The 22,615-nt window shown below is 40.7% G+C and overlaps 1 protein-coding gene across 1 annotated transcript; it reads right to left on the reverse strand.

The window, feature by feature from the left end:
• Nucleotides 1–13,593: 13,593 nt before the first annotated feature.
• enpp5 (ectonucleotide pyrophosphatase/phosphodiesterase 5) lies at nt 13,594–21,099 on the reverse strand. The gene is made up of 4 exons (XM_069657173.1): nt 20,916–21,099; nt 18,747–19,650; nt 17,795–17,971; nt 13,594–15,018 (listed from the first exon to the last, which is right to left on the reverse strand). Exons 2-4 carry the CDS (start codon nt 19,627–19,629, stop codon nt 14,618–14,620), a joined length of 1,461 nt encoding a protein of 486 aa, XP_069513274.1. The 5' UTR covers nt 19,630–19,650; nt 20,916–21,099; the 3' UTR covers nt 13,594–14,617.
• Between the last annotated feature and the right edge of the window lie 1,516 nt (nt 21,100–22,615).

Raw genomic sequence — 22,615 nt, forward strand, 5'->3', positions numbered from 1 at the left:
CAATAGACTTCACAGCACTGCATAATGATACGCTGAGCTTCAGATTTAGATCTCATTTCATCATCTTTCAGCTACCAAATATGGCATCAATAAACGGAAAACCGCATTTCATATTGGGGCATTTGATTTGATTGCATTTTAAAGGAGCTTTCTTCATACGAAGATTACATTCAATTTAGTAATCAAGATTGATAGCGCTCTCATCTGGCCAGTGAATATACAGCTATATCTAGCAGCCAGTTAGCTTAGCATAAAGACTGGAAACAGGGGGGAACAACTAGCCTGGCTCTTTTCAAAAGCTAAAAATTAGCGCTTAAAGAGAGGATATCATGCTGTTTCACATTTTAAGATATATAACTTTACAGTGTTGGATGTTAAAACTAAACGTGGGTGAAGTTTCCAATCTGTAGGTAAAAGTGTGTTGGAGAAATCCTCAGGCTTCTCAGCTCAGCCTGCAGGCTGCTGTGAACGCCACGTTTCACACAGTTTTTTCTACACGCTGCACTTTGTGACGTCGCAAAGTGCAGCCTCAGCAGGCTTCGGAGAGCTGGCCAATCAGAAGAAAGTGGGCTTGTAGGGGCGGGGTTTCTTAAAGGGACAGAGCTGACTGAGTCGTTTCAGGCAGAGGCGGTATGAGGGCCTGCACAGAGCACCAGTGGAAGAAAAAGGAGGAGTTTTTTTTAACTGTAAATTATGCTAAGCTACTCCACAGGTATCACAGAGTGAAATATTAAGCTTGAAATTAGCATAACAAAGTAAAACTGCAACTTGTTTTTCTCCATATTTCTAAAGTAGATACTATTCGAGAATATGACAATGTGACAACAAAATAATAATTACAAATAATAATAATATTTTTTAACATGAAATGCGCATCTGTGCTTATTTTATCCTGTCTTTGCATGCTACAGATCACAACCTTACTTCTCTAGAATTACATCATGTCATTAAAAGAATGGTTCATCATTTAGTTAAAAATACTTTTGATTTCTTGTAATAACTTTGAAGAAAAGATTAACCACTCTTATTTCTTTAGACTACAAATGAAGCTACTGCTAACAGCCAGTTAGCTTAACTTAGCTTGGACGAACTCCCACATGTTTTAGTTTTTTTTTAACGCTTTGGTCATGGTACAGATTAAATGGATGATATACAACAGTTAACTAGCTAGCTTAAAAGGTAGTGACTGCTGGATTGTGTTGTGCTAATGCTACCAGGCTAGCTGTTTACCCCTGTTTCCAGATTTTATGCTAAGCTAGGCTACCTGGCTGCCGGCTGTAGATGTAATCGCAGTAAGACTGTCAGGTCCTGAGTTTTTGTCTGTACTTCCTGTTTTATTCTGTTAATCTCCCCACTTCCTGTTTGCATTCATTTGAGGTTTCTTTACTCCCTGTGTGTGTGATTGCTTATTGTCTTCACCTATGTCTCGTTGTCTCCTCCCCTCTTGTGTATATTAGCATGTCTTCCCCAGTGTGTCTTTGTCAGATTGTCTGCATCCTTGTGAGTAGTTTTCCGGCGTTATTTCCTCGTGTTAGTTTCTCAGTGTATGATCAGTTTTCCTCGTGTTCTCCTTTTGCCCAGTGATTTTGTACTTCTGCCTATCTAGTTTGCTACCTTGGTTTTGACTTTTGCCTGTTTTTTGACTACGACTTTGCCTGCCGATTTTGTTCTGCTGCCATTGACTGATCTCCCGTGTACCGAACTCTGCAAATAAACGGTCAAACGAATCTGCTCTGCCTCAGGTCTGCTCTGTGGGTCTTGTTGTCTGTCTGAACGTGACAAAGACAGCAGATTAGCTATATTGCAAAATATCTTGTCCTGTAAGGATTTCATAATCCTTTATGATCATGAAAACATAAAGGGTTTAGAAGATGGCCTTGGTGTCCTCTTGAGACAAAAGGGAGCTCAAATCACTTATTTGTCGGGCTAATCATTAATCTGAACATCAAACAGTAACACCGTGTATCTTTACCGAGCCAAGATTGAGAAGCGCTTGAACTCTCCACTTGTGTCGACACACACAGAAAGTGCCAAATGTGCCAACTAATCAGTCTTGTCGATACAAGCATCGTCTTCATTTTGAGCCATGAGATAAACCATGAGTGACAGCAAACACTGGGCCATCTTTACTTTGACAGTGACTAGTTAAGCATCCTCTCATTTTTATCTTCAACTGGGCTTGTTATCCCACAGTATAAGAATAAAAAAGAAGAGTGATTTTAATGATAGAAGTGATAGTAGATAATAGCCCATGGCCTGCTTTATCACAGGGGAGTAGCACTGTAGACTTTCAGCGTGGACCGATGACTCCCAATCCTCCTCCCTACTTTTATGGCGCAGCTCAGTTTATGGTTATGGCGATCGTTGAAGATTAAACTGTTGGGAAATCCACCTACGGTATGCGGAGAAGGGGAAGAATGTGTTGTCACTTCTAAGGTGAACTATGGTCCACGTTTATCATAACTGTGATATAACAACATAAAGATAGTTTATCTCTACATGCAAAATGTGTGTGTTTCTTCTTTACTCTCTCTCTACTTTGAATGTGTTAATAAAATAAAAAATTATCAGGTCATCATGTAGAAGGCAGGATTATTCTAAACCAGCAGAAGGAGGAATCTTTATGACTTTCTAAAATATGTAAAAACCTCATTTATTTTTACGACTGAGAATTTTCCCTGGGTAAAAGTCAAACCTGTGGATATTCAATATGTTATTCTTGCACTAATGCTATGTTCGTAAAATCAAATAACTGCTCCAAGAAATAAATTACTGTTGGATTTGGCGAAGCTAAAGGCTAACAGTCTTTCTGGAGTCGGCCCCAGCTCCTGCCTCAACTACTGGAGGAATTTTGGATCGTTTCAAGAAATCATCACTCAGGTCAGACTGGACTTTGTTTGTTTGCAAGTCTTCTGATTGCATCCATTTATATCTATCCATTTGTTTTTGTCCAAATAAAGACCAGACAGATTCAACTACTTCTGCCAGTCTCCATTAAAAGGCCTTGGGGGAGCTAAAACAGAGCTCTTTCAGACTTTAAATCTCTGTTGCCCAATCAGCAGTGTGACCCCTGCGTGTACTGATAGCACACCTCACCGAGCAGCTTTATCAGACACGCAGCAAAACACACCGATGGATTTGCTAAGGCATGGAGTTCACCCCTGGTTGCTATGTCCTTACAGTAAACAAGTTAATTATTACATCAGACCACCTCCAGATTAAAGTCACTACCACTATGACTAACTGGAATCAAGTCTTAATACTAGAGCTAGTTTTACCGTACATGACGTTGTAGTCAATGAGTGTAAGAAGCAAGTTAATTCAACATAATTATCATCTACGATTAGTTATATGATATGACCTGTAGAGAATCCACAAAGTCCTATTTCTTGGTTGTGTACATTTATGCAAATTAAATTGAATCTGACTTGGACTTTGATTGGGAGATGAGCACATCATATAGTGCTGGCACTGCATCTGATCATTTGATATGATTATTACCTTATCATTAACTCATAGGCTGACATATGTAAGCCCAGAACATGAGTCATTATCAGGCAATTAAGGTAAATCCACATTAATGATTAATGATGTTAAATATTTGGTTCTCAAGCTTTGCAATGCAATATATCAGATATTCTGCTTTTTTACCATGCCACAAATGTTGGATAATCCTGTTGACACTTAATCAAGTGTATTCTGCAGTATGAGTTTCATTAGTATCTCACCCTCTCAACAAGGACATGGAAAGGGTTGAAAAGGGGTTCCCTTGTCGGGATAATGACTTCAAGTTCATTTTTCACCTGTTGCTGAGTTCTTCACTACTTAACATGAAAAACATACTTAAATGCACCTGCTTTGTGAAGCTGAAGCTAAGTGATGCCTGACCCAGGTCAAACCTGCAAATAAATAGTGCCCTGACCTTTAGGCCTTCATGTTTCCTACCTTGACGAACAGAGCGATCTCAGGCTGGCTGGGGTCAGCCGGAGCAGCGCTGCTCTCATCCAGAGTCACATTCTCCAGAGTCTTCAGGCTGTAGTCGACGCTTTCCTCCACATGATCTTCTGCCTGAATCGGCGGGTCTTCACACGGGTCTCCGGCGGAGGAAGAGGATGATGAGGAGGACGAGGAGCGCCTGGATCCGTCGTGTTCTTCGCCGTTAACCTCCACCACCTCCACCACTGGCTCAGGCTCAGGCTCCACTTCTGCTTTAACTTCTTCAACTTCCTCTGCTTTCACCTCTTGCTCTTCTTTCTCCTCTTCATCCTCGCTGGAAGAAGAAGAGGAAGAGCTGCTGTGTTTCTCCTCGTCTCTGGTGTCCATGTAGTCCGGCGAGCTGCGCTCTACCTCTGCGGAGGCGTGCACGTGCACCTCGCTGTACAGCTGCTCCCTGGTCTCACCTGTGTTCTCATATTTGGGCTCTTGGTCCGGGCTGCTAGATCGGTCACTGCGCGCTTCGTGCAGACTTGCCTCATCTACTATCTCATACACGTTGTCCATGTTTGCTGGTTTCGGTGGTTTCTTGGAGAAGTGCTGAAGTGGTCTAAGTGGTGGCACACAGTCCGCCTGCCTCTGACTGACTGAGCGTCTGGGCAAATTCCAGCGATAACTCATAAAAGACCTTTGATCCTGCAAGTTAACAAGTAATTTATGCAAAAACGGAGGCCTGTACCTTCAAGGACAATTTGACTGTGAGGAAACGTAAGTTTAAGTGCTCTAATCCAGACTGCAAAAACTTATAATAAAACGTTATTATTAGCTATTATTATTTTCAACGTTTTATTTCAGGCACCACTGTAAAAAAAAAAAAAAAAAGACAAAATTAATTAACCCAAAATTTTAACTTTTTCTTGCATTTTGCCTTTACGTTTGCCAAACTATTATCCTCCTGTTAAACTATAGATCAGTGGGCCATAGGCCTAATCGCCATTGTGTTATCTCATTCGGGGATAGATAGTGACTCAATAGACATTTATTTAAATGAAAATCTTTAAAACCTTTAAATGTGTTAAAAATAGACCCCTACTTATCTTTTTCATTTTTCTGTGTCTTAATCAGTGATTGAAAGCCATGCTGCAATACTTGAATGGGTCACTAGATGGCGTATAGGCCCTGTGAGGAACATTAAACCCTTAAACGCTGAGCGCTAGCTAAAGCTGTTTGCCTGTGTTTTTACATAAAGGGTTTGTGAACACACTCCTCCCTGGCACCCCAAGGCCAGTTTAGAGAAGCAACATTTAGCGCTACTTTGCAAAGTTGGCATGCTAACACACAAATTAAGATGATAAACAGCGTATAGAATACACCTGCTAATTTTAAGTATTGTCATTGTGAGCATGATGGCGCTCTGACATCAGCATTTAGCTCATTAGCACTTAGCTCTGTGCCTTAGCATAGCCTCACTAGCATGAATGTCAACTCTTAGTCCTGTTTTTATTTGACTGCCACATTTGACTGCAGCCGTGCTTTCACTGATTCCTCCTTCAGTCTGTGTCTCAGTGAGTATAAGCAGCATAAAGGCCGTCCTGTCATGAGTTCTTATTGTTTAATTTTGAATTTAATATATTGTGTTCTTGTCTTGATTTAGTCTTGTTTAGTTATGTAATTCATTTGTGTTTCATTGTCTAGAGATTTTCTGCTTGAGTTCTGCTATCACAGTCCTGAGTTTGGTTTTTAGTGTTTCCTGTTTTATTTTGTAGTTCTTGCCCTATGTATGTTTTGCCTTTTTTTTTTTGCTTCCTGCCTTTGTGTGTTTTCTCGCCTGTTTGATTATGTGCCCTGCCCTTATTGTTTTCACCTGCACCCTTGATTGTTTCACCTGTGCCCGATTAGTTTCACCTCCCCAGTGTATTTAGTCTTTGTCTTCCCTTGTCCCTGTGCTAGTTCCTTGTCGTCTGTCCATGTCCATGCATCCTGTTATTCTTGATCTTGATCTCAGTGTTCCCTGGATTTTTCACCTTCTGATTTATTTTGGATTACTTATCGCCTGTTTTGTTGGACTTTATTTACCATTGGATTTTGTTTGCCTGCCCCCCTTGGATTCCTCATACCAGTAAGCCTTTTGTTTTTCCTTGTGCCTTTTTGTTTCAATTAATACTTATTTCAGTCTGCATCTGGGTCCTCAACCATTTGTTTAAATCCTAAACCCTTGACACGTCCTGCTTTGATATAGCAGCCTCTGTTGCTTATTCAAGATCTTTGACCTCTATTTACTGTAGTGGAATAACCATCAGTTTTTGTCCAGAAGCTGAAACTGTTTTCAAACTGCTGTCTGCACTGGTTATTTTGAAAACCACTACTTTGTTGGTAGGTTTTTTATGTTAACCAGCGTCAATTCAAGCTGACCTTTCAAAGAACAAACCAAACTTCACTTTTTGTCTCTTTATTTGCACTCATGAGAATGATCTCAAAGGCAGGATTTAATGAAAGCAAAGAATCACATAAAGAGAGCATCTGAATATGAAAAGTAAATATAATCATAATGAGCAAAAAAAGTTAGTTTTTTCCCAGGAGTCTATAAATGAAGACACAAATTAAGTCTGGAGTTGGTTGCGACTGTGCCATCCTGCTATTTGTGTTCCTTAATGACTTTCTAATTCCTCATCAGTGGGTAGCGAGCCTCCACAGCAGGCAGACAGGGAGCAGTGGCAGGGTGCCATCCAGGAACAGGTGCTCCTCCATGTTGTGCTTATGCTGTCCGTAGGCCTCGCTCACATCCTGTAGGATGATTTTAAATTGGGGGCATTTCAGCGGGTTCACTGCTCTCGCTCTGAGCTGAACATTTCCTGCTTAAACCTTTGAGTGCCTGACTTTTACACCAAATACTGGTTTATTTGTGGCCGCTGCTAACTTGGCTAGCTTTGTTATTTAGCACTTCAAGCTTTAAAATGTTTCATTGATAACAAGTCACATGATTAACTTTCAGCGATCCATCAGTAGTAAAGATTTCAGCTCTGCTTTAACCTGTAGTTAGAAAAGTTGTTGTTCGATGATGGGAAACATCAAAGGTCAAGAAGTGGTCAACCCAACTATCTAATCCCCGTTCTCCCTCCAGCACTCAGAAACCATTTCACATTATGACTTGATGAGAAAACTCTGATGGCTCGGGTGCATTAAAGAAGTCTTTTGCCCATTTCATGTAATTAATTGTTGAGTCGTGGCCAAGAGTCTGCATCGTGGGATTACTGAGTGTCAGATATGAAGGAAGAAGCCAAAGCAGGAGGGAGGAAGTGCAGTCAGAAGCAGGTGAAAACATGAGGGTGATATTTACATGTGTTCTGTGTGATGTAAAGCCAGGCTCTGTACTCGTGAAGGTACACCTGGCCGTCTGCTGTACAGTTCATATTTAATGGTGTTAGATTGAGAGTGATTTTTAGCTCTACTTAAATCTGAAGTGTACTTGCTATTATCCTCTTCATCCAAAAACGTCCTAAAAACAATTATGCTTCAGTAATGAGTGATGTTTGTTTCTCCCTGTCCTTAATTACAATTAATCAAAGAGTGCAGACGACTTAAAAGCATCGCTCTGTGACGAGCTCACGCGGGTCAACTGAAAAAACCTTATCTTCTGAGTACAGCACCTCCAGCAACATGATCAAACACCTTCACAGAAAGTATAACAAGAATACTTCTTTTAAAAGCACAACGTAATAAATCATAAATCATCCTCACAAAATGATTGTTAGCACGACCATCACTGCTCTGCAGATCAGTTCATTTAGGTGCAAGGATATAAAATCTGTATTAAAGACCCAAATATAGAAATATTACCGACATATCAGGACGCTCCCTTAACTCTAATCTGCATCAGGTTTTGCTGTCACCAAGTGACTAGTCTTTGAACAGTGCGTCTGAGTACCGTCCCCTTGCTATGGTCACAGCAGAAAGACTTCACTGCCCTCTAGTGGTGAGAAATGTAACATTCATGCAGCTCTGCCTCCCATGACTCTAACCGTCTATGTAAGTAAGTCATGTGAGGAACATAACAAGGCAGGAGAGAGAAGAAGAGCATACAGGTATAGGAAAGTAAGAAGTCTATATTATAACTCTGTGTGTACCTGAAGTTTGAACTTGATGGAGCTTTTTGCTGCAGCAGGCGTGAAGAGGCTGGGAGGCAGGTCAGGCAGCTCGTCATCAGGCACAACCTGAGAATGGATGATATTTAGTTTGCAACATTTCTCATGAAAGAACTGAATCAGGATGCAAATACGTCTCCTCAAGCTAAACGTATCTGGTACAAGCCGAAAGACCGGAGTCTGTCTCACACACTTTGCCAGACACTTGGAACATAACGCCTATGGGTGGCTCCTAATAAGACTTATCATCAGCCAGGAAATACTTACTCTTACTCACTTAGTGTTTGTACTGATTAATGAGATACGATAAGCTAACAGGCTGCTAGCTGTAGCTTCATGTTTTACCACACAAAACAACAATGAAACTTTAAAATGACATTTTGTCATCATCAAACACAGTCTGGCGTACCTCATCAGCTCTCATCCTCTTCGCTGGCACTTCAGGTTGAGGCGAGCCTTTTCTCTTCTCGGTCGGTTGGCCTGCGTCTACAGCTGCTGTTGCAGGAAGCTGGTGGCTCACTGTGGGCTCGACCCTGTTGACTTCTTCAGGCGACTTCCAGCTCTGGTTTTCAGATTTAATTTCACAGAATCAATAGAGAAACTCAGAGAGAACATTGAGTCATGGAGGAGACTTCCCTTATCCATGACTGGACGGGTAAATGTAATAAAAATGGTGAGCCTACCCAGGTTTTTATATCTTTCTCAAAACCTGCCAATTCACCTGAATGCATCTTTTTTTAGCGGCTTCATTCTATCATAAGGCCATTTATATGGGCTTATAAATAACACAGGATACCCAAGGCTCACCTAGACAAACCCCTTGAAAAGGGGTGCCAGTTTTCAACATGAGTACTGTGCAGCTAACTCCAGGTCCTGTCTTCGCTGACAAATCAATTAAGATAAACTTTACATTAACAAATATTTATAAATATTAAACCAAATAAAAGTGGCTCCCCAAACATTCATTTTTACCACACAGACATCAGCTCCATCAGTCTCATCTCAATCTTGGCTAGCAGGTAAATTAGCATGTTTCCCTGAATGTGAAACACTTCCTTTTAAAATGACGTTTTCTCATCATCAGAGCAGTTTGGCGTACGTCATCAACTCTGCTCCTCTTTGCTGCCATCAGAGGTTGAGGCCAGCCTTTCCTCTTCACAGCCGGTTGGCCTGCGCTGACAGCTGCAGTGGCAGGAAGCTGGCGGCTCACTGTTAGCTTGACCCTGTTGTGGGAACAAAACATTTATTTTTTTCAGAAAGAGGAAAGCTCTACAGCAGCTGGAAATAAAATATTAAAAGTGTTTCCTCCCTCAAAGAGAACCACGGGCATGAATAAGAAGTGCTCTCGCCCAAAGACGTCAGATTGTCTACAAAAATGTCTGCAGTTGTTCCAGTTTCACTTGAACTCCTCGTGTTCTTTGCTCTGTGTACTCACCAGTCTGGATGCTGCTCCTTTGTAGCTGACGTTGTTTCCAGCGTAGAGTAATGCCTTCAGAACATAAGAGACAGAACAATGGCAACAGACGGCACAAGGCTGGAATCTTACTGTATTAATCAGACTACCAGTTTCATGATCAACATTTCAAGCAGGCTGCAGCTGAGTAACATGACCGAGCAAAGATGGACAATTTCCTTCATTATATCATTTTAAAAGACAAAAGCTGTTGACTTTTTATGATGCTTGTGGCAACTTCCCCAAGCTGATAACTACATCAGGAGCTGTGCTGACCCTTTGATAGCTTAAGAGACATTTTTTCAGTCAACTGAGTCTATAATAAAAACACAGACACCAGATAACAATAACATTTTAGTTATATAATAGGCTGACTTTCACCTTTAAGCAACTGCTTTAAAATCGGATGTGACTGACATCAAACTTTCTATTTCCGGCATTCTCGTGTAGCCGACTTATTTGGGGTGGAAATTTCTTTATTTGTGTAAAGGCAAACACAAAATGTATCAATTAATTAAAAAATAAAAGGACCGATATTTCCTGTATAAAGTTGTAGATTTAACTCAAAAACGTAGCTTCAAACTTTTTCCACAGTCGGGGGATTAATTTTAGTTTAGTTTAGGAAGGAAACTTCTCATTCTCAGTTGATTCACACAGACGTGTGTGCCTTTTTACAGCTCTGGAAAATACTTCTGTCAAGCTGTTTATGCCCATGGAGGTCCTGACTGTAGTGTGTAACTCTTACATGTTTGTTTGTCTCTCTCTCCAGCTCACTGACTGAATGTCTGCTCGTTAAGAGTTTCACCTTAATGCTTTTTGTCTGTTCATTGGCAGTGATGTGTCTCCCGGCAGATTGGCGCTGTTATATCACATCCCGCTGTGGTGTTGAGTTTCCCCCTCTGAGCAAAGACGTCAGTGCACTTAATATTAACTTCACAATAGGTTGAAATACTACAGTGCTATCCCACACGATGACAAATCAGTTTTCTTAATCAAAAGTATGCTATGCAAGAGGTACGGTGGCCCACAATGGCAACATGCTACAACGGCCCAAAAGTTTTCATTAGGAGAAACGGCTGAAAATTCAGAAACTCTAAAAATTCAAAAACATACAATGACAAACATGATGCAAAACAAATATAGTAACACTTACCTCATTAGTGAGGGCAATGGTAGCATGGCAGGTCCTGGTCTGTAATATCACAGTGAGCAGCTGTTGTTCACTGGAAAATGATCCCGTCATCACGAGCATAGACGGATTATCATGACCACGGGCCCTGGACACAAACTCGCCACAGGCCCCTGCCTACACACACAAACAGTGCGCGCGCAAAGGCGGTCTTCCCATTACGCACATAACAACACATTTTCCTGGCCTTCTTCGAGGAAATGTCCTTGATAAGGTCATCAAAATCCAACACTCGGACCAGTTCGGCCTCTATGGCCATGAGTGACAAACTGTTAAGGCGTCTCTGGGTCATTTTTGTCCGAAGTTCATTTTTTATCCTGGCCATTTCAGAAAATGACCGTTCTCCCTCGCAGTTTGTGACAGGAAGCGTCAGATACAGTCTTATTGGCACCGCTGCTATGAGTACCATCATCTTGCCTCACTTTTCTGGTGAAAAATGTTGAGATGGGTGGAATTTGCTGCACCAAAACGGCATCTTTGGCTTCTTTTTCTTTCCATTGTTGTTGTTTAGCTGATCCACTGAGCACCAGCTTCTCCATTTTGAAAACGCACTGTATGCTTGACCCCCAGCTTAGGTACTTACGTCATTGTGTCATCACACATTACTGATTTAATCTTAATATTTCTAAAACATTTAAATGATTTTATTATCATACTACATTTTCAAAACCACATTCATTCCAATAATATTTTTAAATTTTACCAAAAAAAACCCAACAACTCTGAAGGCCAAGGGCCCCTATTGGCTCTGGGGCTCTTGCCCATGCGGTAATCCGTCTATGATTACGAGAAAGCAAGTTTGTTATCTTGAGATAATGGGCCAAATTAATCCGTTATAACGGGAAAAACAGTTTTGTTATTCCGAGATAACGAGAAAAATAAGTCGAGATCTCGAGAAAACAACCAGAAATTACTTATCACAGAAAATGGAGTAAATAAAATGTATAGATGCATGTCCACTAAGGACTTCCGTAGTGCAGAAGCTGGTTTTCCCATTATGAAAGATTAATTTTTGTCTCAGTCACTTTATGTAATGAAGTGAGCCCTACTTTTTAAAACCAAAACGTCGGGTGCATCCCCCTCCTCTCAGCCCAATTAATTTTCACAGTGCTAACAACTTGAAGTCCTTATTTATGCAACATGTTTTATTCAGCTGTTTTTAAGTGGGTTTTATCAACATTCAGAGTCTCTCGAGCTGTTCAGCCTCTTTCTTGTCAGAATGTGTGTGAGGAAAGTGAAGACATTAATGATCTGGACTAAGCAGCGTGTAAAGGCCTTGGCATCAAACTCGCACGCTCACTGAGGAAAGAAACGGCTCCGATTCACACAAGTCCCTTTAATTTCAGAAGACTCTTTAATTGCATCAACATGGCAAAGATAGGTAATTTGTAAATAATATTAAATATTCCATTCGTTAATAATCAACCTGATCTAATATCCATTCTTCTCTGATAATTTCCAAAGAGTTATTTAAATATAGTCTCCACATATTTCATTTATCTTTCAAAAAGTCAGGGCAAAATTATCAGACAACACTTCTCTTTCATAAAACAACGATTAGCATAAAATTAACAATTTCAATATAAATTCTTTTCATTTCTGAATTAAAATTTTGTAAAAACTTTATATCACAGTGATGTCTGTCCTTTTTTGGGCCACAGGTATTAGTCATGTGCATCTAAAAGCAGAAGGAGAAAAATTGAACCAATTGACTAAAAAGATGCTTAAAATATCAGAATTACTTATTTGACAATTTGGATTTCTACTTGACTTTCTAATATGCTCATTAAAAAGCTTTTTGGCAAGAGGCGCCCAACCTTTTTTTTATCGTTTCAAATAGCTACTACGAACAACAAGTGCAAATGAAACATGACCTAAAAGGCATCAAACTACTGCCCCTTCTTTCTGTTTCATTTCAGTCCTATAGTGCAAATCAGGGGAACAGTTCTCGCAAGTCATGCCCGAATAGTCTTCACAACAAAACCCTTTAAAAATCCCCATGACGAAATACTGACCAATAGCAATTGCACTTCACATTTCACCAACAAATGGCCATGGCTGTGACTGTATGAACAGGAGGACAGTACACGTTATCTATACAGAAAAATGTCCTCCAAACACAAACAGACAAACACACAGACAATTGCACACATTAGAGAGATGTTCTCTGTTATTTAAAAGGCAAATGGTGACTGACTCCTAAAGAGCAATCATGGTATGACCTACATGAACGAGCAGTAGTCTGGCACGTGGAGTGAGACTATAGCGGAACATCTTATTCCAAGTAACATTCAAAAATCAGACTGACCCTGCCGACCTCCGGACATGAGAAGATTTGTTTCTAATTAATCACAGTCTTTGTATTTCAAAGTACCTGCTAATTCAGTGATCGAACAATCGGAAGCAAAAACCTGACATGGCCTGAATCCTTACTTCCTCTATGACACACAAATCTGTTTGCATAGATTTGAAAATGCCCTAATACTATCAGGGAGTAAAGGTGTCAGTACGCTTCATAGGAACTATTTGTTTGAATTGTTGAAGGAGGGAGGCACTGGGATGATTGAGTTTAAAATGCTTTTATTGAAACAGGGCATCAGCGGCTTTTAACACCTTGCTACCATGAGCAACCGATATCCCTCTTTTTCCTAGTTTAGCATAAGTTGTTCTTTGTTTTTTGAATTGTTAAAGTTGTAATCTCAAAGATCTCAGTTTCGTTCTCTTTGGCGGCACCTATGGTGATAACCAGTAATTGCGGGAGCACACTTCCGAGATATCCAGACAGTGTCGCATGTGTGACGTCCACGGTTGGCTCCGGTTGTAACTCTTGATTTTCCTCGCTGACGGTCGCTTTCCTTTTTAGATTAGTTTGCCTTCATCTGAGTGTCGAATTTGTTTCTTTTTCTTTAGATTTTCACTTATTTTTGAAGTTGTATCTGTAGTCATCCATCTTTTCTTTGTTGATCAGCCATAGTAGATTACTGTTAACTCGTAACACTTGCAGAGACCGGAAAAGCAGCCGCTTAGCTCCGCCTACCCTCTCTGGCAGACCAACCATTGTGTAACCTCATTTGGCGATAGATAGTGACAGTAACAGAAATTTATTTAAATGAAAATCTTCAAGATTATTACCTTAACTAGCATCTGCAGCCCCCTTCTTGCCTTCAGCCTATCCCAGCTGTCATTGGGCAAGATACAGTCGGGGTACACCCTGGACTGATGGCCATAGAGACAGACAACACTCACAATGAACCGAGCATGTCTTTGGACTGTGGGAGGAGGCTGGAGTACCCGGAGGGAACCTAATTTCTCTTGGCCTTAGGTCCGACTATTTTTATTTCTACTATTTTTTTTTCCCATGTCAGATGAGTGTAACACTATGAATGCCATTAGAGTACAATTGTCTGAAAGTCTTCGCTGTTATGTCCATTCAATCTATTACTGCTTCTTGCCCCTCTCCTGTAACTTCAGACGAACAGGTTCGTTTTGAGTATACTGACACCTTCATGTTATCTATGTCATGGTTTTGGCTAACAAAGGTTCCCTTCTTTCTCGGTTAAATTCCATTCTTGATTTTTACTGCTTGAATGACAATGAAAATGACGAGATGATTTTAGGTAAAATTCACAATCAAAGCAAAGCCACTATAAAGCCCACGTAAAGGTTTATTATCTTGATTAAGCCTGCACCAGAAGCAAACCCAAGACATTTCCCTTACGCTCTTTACATGATTAGGGTGTTAGATTAGTTCCCCTTGATCTCACACTGATAAAAGAGAATCATACTGGCATTAAGTCGTTAAAAGGGAAGCGTTTGGGGGATGCTTCTGGTCAGAGCTGACTACCTTGGGGAGAAATACCTCCTCTTCTTTTATATCTGCCATCATTCTCTTTTCCCAGGCTACAGGTGCAAGTCTTGCAGTAAGGGCTGCGACATCTCCCTGCGTCTGTGTTTTAGCGAGGGCAGCTGTTTGAGCGTCACTTGTCTGATGTAGACCACCAGAAATCCCAGCACCATCACCACACCGAGGAAAGAACCCACGACGGGGGCGTAGGAGTGCTCCTTGACCCTGGGAGGGGTGCTGGGCGTGGATGGAGTCGTGTCTGAGGACAGCAGGTCTATAACATTTTGAAGGGAGCCATTGTTTGGGAGAGGTTTGATGGACAGGATCTGGCACATGAGAGGGTAAAGGTCAACGGAGCGCATGGAGGTCTTGACATAGTTCTGGCGAAAGGCCGGCCCACGGGCAACAAACACCGGCTGCATGCTACGTAAGGTGTTGTCATAGCCGTGGTTTCCCACTGCAGAGAAAACACAAGAAACAGAATGCTTCATGTTAATTATTCCTGCATTGTTGACACACAAATTTCCAGTTTCAACATCCCATGAATCACAGGCAGAACTTCTTGTTTGCAGATTTATGGATTCTGGCCCTGCTGCTCTCTCAGATGATTTACTACCATCACTGTTTGTCCAAGCAGGCTGGCTACCGCTAAATCAATCACAGCGACGCAGAGGCAGAAGTGAAATGAACAACCTTTGATGAAAGCCTTGACTGGCTTTAACTACTGCTCCTAAAATGTATCAGGGCTATTACACTGCTAAAGAACGGACAAGATTCACTACGTGTGCTTTGAGTAGAATCAATATAGTTTATCAGAGCTACCTGTGATGACAGCATCAGTGGGATTAACTACCATCCAAGCATTTACAGTATCTTAGATTTGGCTGCCTTTAAAGGTACCCTGTGGAGATTTTAGTTTAACCACCTACAGTGCTGTGGATGGAGCAATGTTTTCATAATTTTAATCTTTGTTTGGAATCTAAACATGCATTAGACAGTCCTGCCAATAATTTTAACATATTTTTAGAGTAGGTAACATGCAAATAAACGTTGCAATAAACCAACAAAGACAGGAAGTAAGAGAACTGAATTTAAAACATTAAAATAATTGACTCTGCAAATTGTTTTGAGGACCGAAATACATTTAACATGTTCACCAGACGTTAAAGACATACATACAGCTTAAAACATATGATAAATAGAACTTTTTTTTTTCATGATCAAACTCGTCTGAGCACCTTTAAGGTATCAAAATAAAGATTAATACCATTATTATATCCAGCCAGCAGAAAATAGCGTAGCCTAGCATGTAGGTCCACCCACAATTATTTGTCTTCATGTTTAATTAAATTGTAGTTTTAATGTTTTCTTATATGAAGCTACAGCTAGCAGCCAGTTAGCTTCGTTCTGCTAGGAAGTATCTGCACCCGTCCACTCTAGTACACAACTCCCCATGAATACACAGAGGTTTGTTTCTGTCCTTAATGTAGCTTCATGTTTATCATACAGACTAGAGAGTGGAATCAATCTTCTACCTCCACAAATCAACAGCTGCTATTAACAGCGTTGAATGTGAGGGGTGTATTAAAGTGACACCTTTGGGCAGTATTCCCACCACACCTTTTAAGGTATCACTAACTTCCCTTTTATAAAAATGTCTTAAACACACTAAAATAATCACCTCTTCTTTTTTAAACACAGTGCCTCACTCTTTATATTGGCCAATTGTGCATAAACTCATAGACTGTATAAAAACATGGACGACATGACAGCTCCCTAAAAGTAAAGCCAAAACCTCTCTATCGCCCCCTGCTGACTGGCTGCAGTATAGGTCATAAAGCCCGCCTCCTCCATGTTAACAGATGGGACATGAGTCAAACTATAAAATCAAAATACACCCCGAATACATTTTTCTCAAACATGGTTTCTGTCATTATAGTTAGTTCTTATCATGCTGATTTACGTCCAAGTGTATTTTTTTTGATACGTTTATTTTAAATTCATCATTTGATGCTGTCAAGAGGATGATTGACATTGACATTGGCAAATACGGCTCCTGCAGCCGATCTGTTCTGGATTAGCAGAGTAAGGGGGGGGAAGGATAATAATAATCACTACAGTTATTGAAGGTTCTATATTTGCAAACGTTAACCTCGGAACAACACAAGAAGCTGTTCTGCTGTTAAACACGCCGATGTGTGGGATCCTTGCTGTTTTTTTCTGTAAGTTAAATGTGTGTTTTGGTTAGCGGAAGTGGAGCCGCCGATCTCTACTGCGCAGCTCTGGCTCCAAATAAGTCACCATCGCAAGATGGCAGCGCCTATCACAGGGGCTATTTTGGCATCACTTTCGTACAATGGGAGCAGATGGAGACGCGTCGTCCATCTATATACACAGTCATTGATAGACATGTAATAGTGAGTCTGGCAGAGCTCAGATTTGAGAGATATTGTATTTTAACACACTGTCTTCAGTTGAAGTAAAATAGGGAGGAAGTGAATCTTCCTACAGCAGAACAGTAACATGAGTGTTTTAATCTTGAGGAGGGGCAGGCTCAGTCCACATAAAGTGATAATAATCATTAATAAGTGAGCATTGATGTGATTCATGCACACTGGATATTAACAACATACATTAGCGCCTTTCCAGTACCGCAGGGGCCACTGCCATAGCTATGGTTTCATAATCGGCATCCTTTTCATGTGCAGGATGGTATCATACATCACATATCTCTCTAACACCACGTTGTCAGTAAGGACTTAAGAGTCAGCAGGTTTTCCTTCCAGCCGCACACTCCACCAGGTCAATTTACTGATTAACAAGCCTCCAACAGCAGAAGATGAAGTAAGCAGTAAGATTAGCTTGTGTGGTCAATGAAAGACAAAACCCTTCCCTCATTGATTCACAGTTTGAGATTTCTTATCTAAAGAGGTGGCGTTTTAAAAAACACAACTTCTAGGAAATATAACTGCACATGGAGGCGGTGCAACTCAAACCTCAAAAACCCACATACACACACTCCTGCTGTCTCTTAGGGAAAACAAATGTGGCTTTCTTTGTTAATTAACGCTGGTAGAACATGAGCTAGCTTTGGTTCAATGACTCCAAAAATCTCCTGTGAAGCTATTCATAGAGCAGAAAGAGACTGCTGTTTGAAGCAGCTGAAGAAGCCTGCTAAATATGTACAGCGACAAACCAGAATCCACACAGCTACGTGAGGTTTGAATACGCACACATGAAGGGACTGCTCCTGTTCTGCACCACGGTCCAGCCCTCTTTGGCCTCTATGAGGATGGGCATGATCCTGACGTTGTGTTGATAGTGGAAGTGCTGGGGAATGTCTTCCTTCTTGAACACCACCATGTTGGGGTTTGCATCCACCAGCTTACCGTACACCTCTTCAAGCTTCCCTGCAAGACGGAAAACAAACATAAGAAAACGCATAAGTAGCAAACAAACAAGCAAGAAGTCTAACATTTCAAATGTCATTATCAAAAAAATGATAACAAAAAAAATACAATAAAAATAGTATAGTAAAAATAATATTTCGCTATATGAAGCTACATCCAGCAGCTGGTTAGCAAGTTGCTCCATATTTCACTCTGTGATACCTGTGAAGTAGCTTAGCATAATTTACAGTTAAAAAAAAAATCCTCATGTTTCTCACACTGGTGCTCTGTGCAGGCCCTCATACAGCCTCTGCCTGAAACGACTCTGTCAGCTCTGTCCCTTTAAGAAACCCCGCCCACATTCTTCTGTTTGGCCAGCTTTCCATGATGTCACAAAGTGAAGCGTGTAGAAAAAACTGTGTGAAACCTGGCGTTCACAGCAGCCTGCAGGCTGAGCTGAGCAGCCTGAGGATTACTCCAACATACTTTTACCTACAGATCTGAAACTTTACCCACGTTTAGTCTGAACATCCAACATTGTAACATTATATACGTCTTAAAATGTGAAACAGCATAATACCCCCTCTTTAAGCATTCCTGGTCGGTGAATTTTGTTACTTTTGGACATATTCTGGCTAGCTGTCTCTCCTTGACACCACCCCCATGTGTTGTGTAGCTAAAGCTAGGAGACAGACAGTGGTGTCAATCTTCTCACTCTGTAACAAATTGTCAAAATGTCTACTCCTTTGATCAAGCTTAATAGCAGCTGAATGTGGGAGATGTATTAAAGTGATACCTTCTTTGGGCAGTATTCCCACCACTGGACTCTTATCCACCCAGGTGTACAGGTCTCTGCTCACATACTGATCCAGCTCTATGATATTATCAGCAGACAGCTGCGCCATCCCATGATCACTGGTCACTATCAGATTCACTTTCTCGTACAGCCCGGCCTTCTCCAGCTCATCTATGAGGAAGCCGAGCTTTTCGTCTATCCCGTAGATGACGCCATCCATGGAGGAACTCTGAGGTCCCAGTCTGTGCCCGCTCTCATCCGGCTCCTCCCAGTACAGAACCCCGAAATCCACCGCTTCCTCTTTAGGCGCAGAGAACCACTCAATGAGCCGCTCCACTCTGGATTCAAATGAGACTGAGGAGTTGTACTGGAGGTACTGATTCGGGAACATGCCGTGGATCTTAACATCAGATCCCGGCCACATCGCCGCCCCGCTCCGCCCTCCAGCTTTCTGGATTGTCACCCAGAGAGGCACTGCTTCCTCCCACCACCGTGACTCATAAATACTGTCCGTCTCCATGGAGAAGGACCGGTTCAGAACGGGGTCATATATCTCATTGGCTACAATGCCATGCGTCTCAGCGTACAGCCCCGTCACCAGGCTGTAGTGATTGGGGAAGGTTTTGGTGATGTAAGCGTTCTCCACCTGCTCCACCATCACCCCTTCGTCAATGAGTCTGTGGAAGTTGTGCGTCGGAACCCGGTCGATGTAATCCCACCTGAAGCCGTCGAAGGAGACGAGCAGCAGCTTGGGCCGGTCCCTCGCGTTGTGGTCCCTTTGGCCATGCTGGTTCAGGCGATGGAGGGAGACCGGATGCAGCAGCAGCAGGACCCACAGACAGACCAGAGGACTGCAGCCTCGTCGCAGCATGCACAGCAGCATCGTGTGGTGTAAGGAGAGAGCCTGCAAACACACAAAAACCGCTTCAGAGGAACTCAAGGAAGCCAAGCAATTAATTCTGCTTATCTGTAAAAAAAAATATACAGCTGCCAGTGCTCACATGGTGCTGTGTAATTATGTTTTAGGACTATTTTGGTGGTTAAGCCTGCGTCTCTTACTTCCACTCATAGCAGCATAAAGCTCCATCCTACAGGGATTTAGATACGGCTGCAACTTACTCATTTTCATTTCCATTTCCCTTTGTTTGGGAAAGCCTCTGTCCTTCGACCCAGGCCTCCATATCAGTGGACAAATGCAACACCATATAATATCAAATGGTTTTAAAATGACATGTTTAACAATCACCAATGGGCTTAAACTAGGTTGACCCCTGAATGTGACCCTTATTTGTGATCGTTAAAAGTCTAACAATGGCATTTGTGGCCAAATGCCACAAAACGTGATATTAGTTGCTGTTTTTATTTCACACAAAGGAACATGATGAATCACCGCTCATCTTGATTAGGTCTGGGGCAAATGTTTGAATAATTAAAGAGCAGAATGTGAGTTGGCATCTAATTCATGAGCAGCAATAAGATATTTCAGCCAGTATTTAAGCAGAAATGGACAGAATTGTTTTTTTCTCAGTAGAATAACATTGTCAATTAAAAAGCTTTGGGTAATGAACTGTTGGTTGGATAAAACTACCAGTTTTAAAATGTCACCTTGGACTCTTGGAGTTCATGAAGGCTTATTTCTCACACATTTTAAGCGTTAAATCATTAATAAGTTTCTCAGATCATTATGTTGATTAATAATTAAAATAATCAGAAGACAGCTCAGATAATTAACTGTATTATAACAAAGCTATAAGCTCTGTCCTGATACTTAGATTCTTAGCTCTTTATTTCGAGCCTTAATAAGACTTGACTTGTCCCACATAGTGACATTATTTTGTTATATCCGGTTCCTTTTAACATGGAGCTTTCCTAAACATAAAGGCACTAGCACTAAATACATTACAGTCAGGAGAGCAATGATGTCATTGGATGTTTAGCAGACTGAGGATGAAACGCATCAAAAAGAGCGACTAATTAATGATATTCTTCCTATAGACGATCTGTCACATTAAATATAGACTCCCTTTAGCCTTTAAGCTGCAGAGCTAACAGCTAAAACACGCACTTCTGCCTGCAACAATAAAACAAGCACACACCGGCATGAACTAACGTCAAGATAACAAAATGCACAAATTCAAAACGCAAAATATCGGTTGTCAACAACCTCACCTCGATATCTGATCCTGCACTGGCTCGCCTTGAAGCTGCACGCAGAGATTAACAGCCGGACGCGTTTATGTCCAAAGGAAGTCCCGCCTTTCACCCTGCTGTGTGTTTTTCTTTAGATCTGTCGAGTTTACAGACAGATTTCAAACCAAGCCAGACCATCTGAAGACAAAAGGCTGCCCGGTGTTTCCTGCAAGTGCATGCTTCGCTTTGTGCAGAGCTGCATCCCCGAGATTCACTGCGATTTGCAAGTGCACCGGTCCAATGACGTAATGTAGGGTGAGGAAGGGAGGGGAGGAGGGGAGGGGAAGGGAGGGGGATCCTCTTTTAAAAATAGATATATTGGTGTCACTTAGGTTATTATCGTTTTGCTTTCAAATTAAAAAATATTTAAAATGTCTGGTAAATAGTTTTAATGTGAAAGTGCTTTAGATGTAATACTGTAGAGGCAGAAGAAACTTGCACTAAAAATAAGAGATATAATAAAATAATTCTCGATACTATAAATAGTGACACTCAAAGACATTGTTGCCCTAAATCTGTCAAGGAGTGTTTTTTCATTATGATAATTCTGAAACTGTAATGCAATAGACGTCCTGCAACAATAATGACAAACTTTGTCCACTAGGTGTCAGTCAAGTCCTGTGAATAATGAGTCAGTGCGTTCTCCTCATTCTGTTAAACAAAGATGGCATCTCAATAATGACGCTGCATGGTAAGACTATTTCTGATCTACTGACAAGCTCCTTCAAAGTTGTGGACAGATTTGTGCACTGGTGCCAAGGCTTAAAGCATTATTTTAATTCACTCCTCATTTTTTAAAGGAGTGTCCATATTTGATGAGAATCAGCTTTATTGGCCAGGTGTGTACACATACAAGGAATGTGACACCGGTTTAACTTAAGCTTAATTTTAAACGTTAAATATTAAACTAAAAAACTACAAGCCTACATTAAATATTAGATATGAAACTAATTTGTACAAGCCTTCATTAAACATTAGATATTAAACTAATATGTACAAGCTTACATTAAACATTAAACTAATATGTTCAAAATTATAAGATGAGATCATCTTTAGTGATCCCTCATTTGGGGGAAATTAACCTGTTTCAATAGCTCATAAAGAAAAGGAAAATTATAAACAGTGATACAAAAGTAAATACCAAAACATTAATAATAAAAAATAAATTAAGAAGTATTGTGAAAATTAATAACACAATTAATAAAATAAAAATACATACAGCTTTGGCTTATGTATGTAAATAATTATTTATTAATTATAAGTATTTTGATTTATGAATATTATACAAAGCTCCAGGACTTATGATGAACCTTGAGGTGAGACTCTTTAAAACTGTTTACCAAAGTTATTATATATATATATATATATATATATATATATATATATATATATATATGAACACTCAACTTTCTCACTGTTGTTTACTTACTTGAGGTGTGAAATAGAGCCTTCTACATAGCTGTTGCTTGTTTACAGTTGTGGGCCTAAACAAGGCTATTGTCTACTATGACTTCAGGTTTATTTTTATAAAACATATAGTATATATGCAGAGTAAATAATTCCATACTCAGGGTGCACAAGTGTATTTTGGAGCAATACTGTATGTAAGGCAGCTCACTCAACATATCTTTATAAAAAAAAGTAGTTCCGTCACTCAGGTGAAGTTTGAGAGACTGAGA

The sequence above is a fragment of the Semicossyphus pulcher genome, unplaced genomic scaffold (assembly GCF_022749685.1).
Source record: "Semicossyphus pulcher isolate SPU_LCO1_2020_fin unplaced genomic scaffold, fSemPul1.0.p SCAF_11, whole genome shotgun sequence".
In the NCBI taxonomy this organism is placed as follows: Eukaryota; Metazoa; Chordata; class Actinopteri; order Labriformes; family Labridae; genus Semicossyphus; species Semicossyphus pulcher.

What these genes read in the sequence shown, in the direction of transcription:
- enpp5 (XM_069657173.1), bottom strand. Translation starts at nt 19,629, where the DNA reads ATGCTGCTGTGCATGCTGCGACGAGGCTGCAGTCCTCTGGTCTGTCTG. An exon ending in GGGAATACTGCCCAAAGAAG is followed by an intron (nt 17,972 to 18,746) that starts GTATCACTTTAA and finishes TCCGTCTTGCAG; the next exon opens with GGAAGCTTGAAGAGGTGTAC. An exon ending in CAGGAGCAGTCCCTTCATGT is followed by an intron (nt 15,019 to 17,794) that starts GTGCGTATTCAA and finishes TTTTCTCTGCAG; the next exon opens with TGGGAAACCACGGCTATGAC.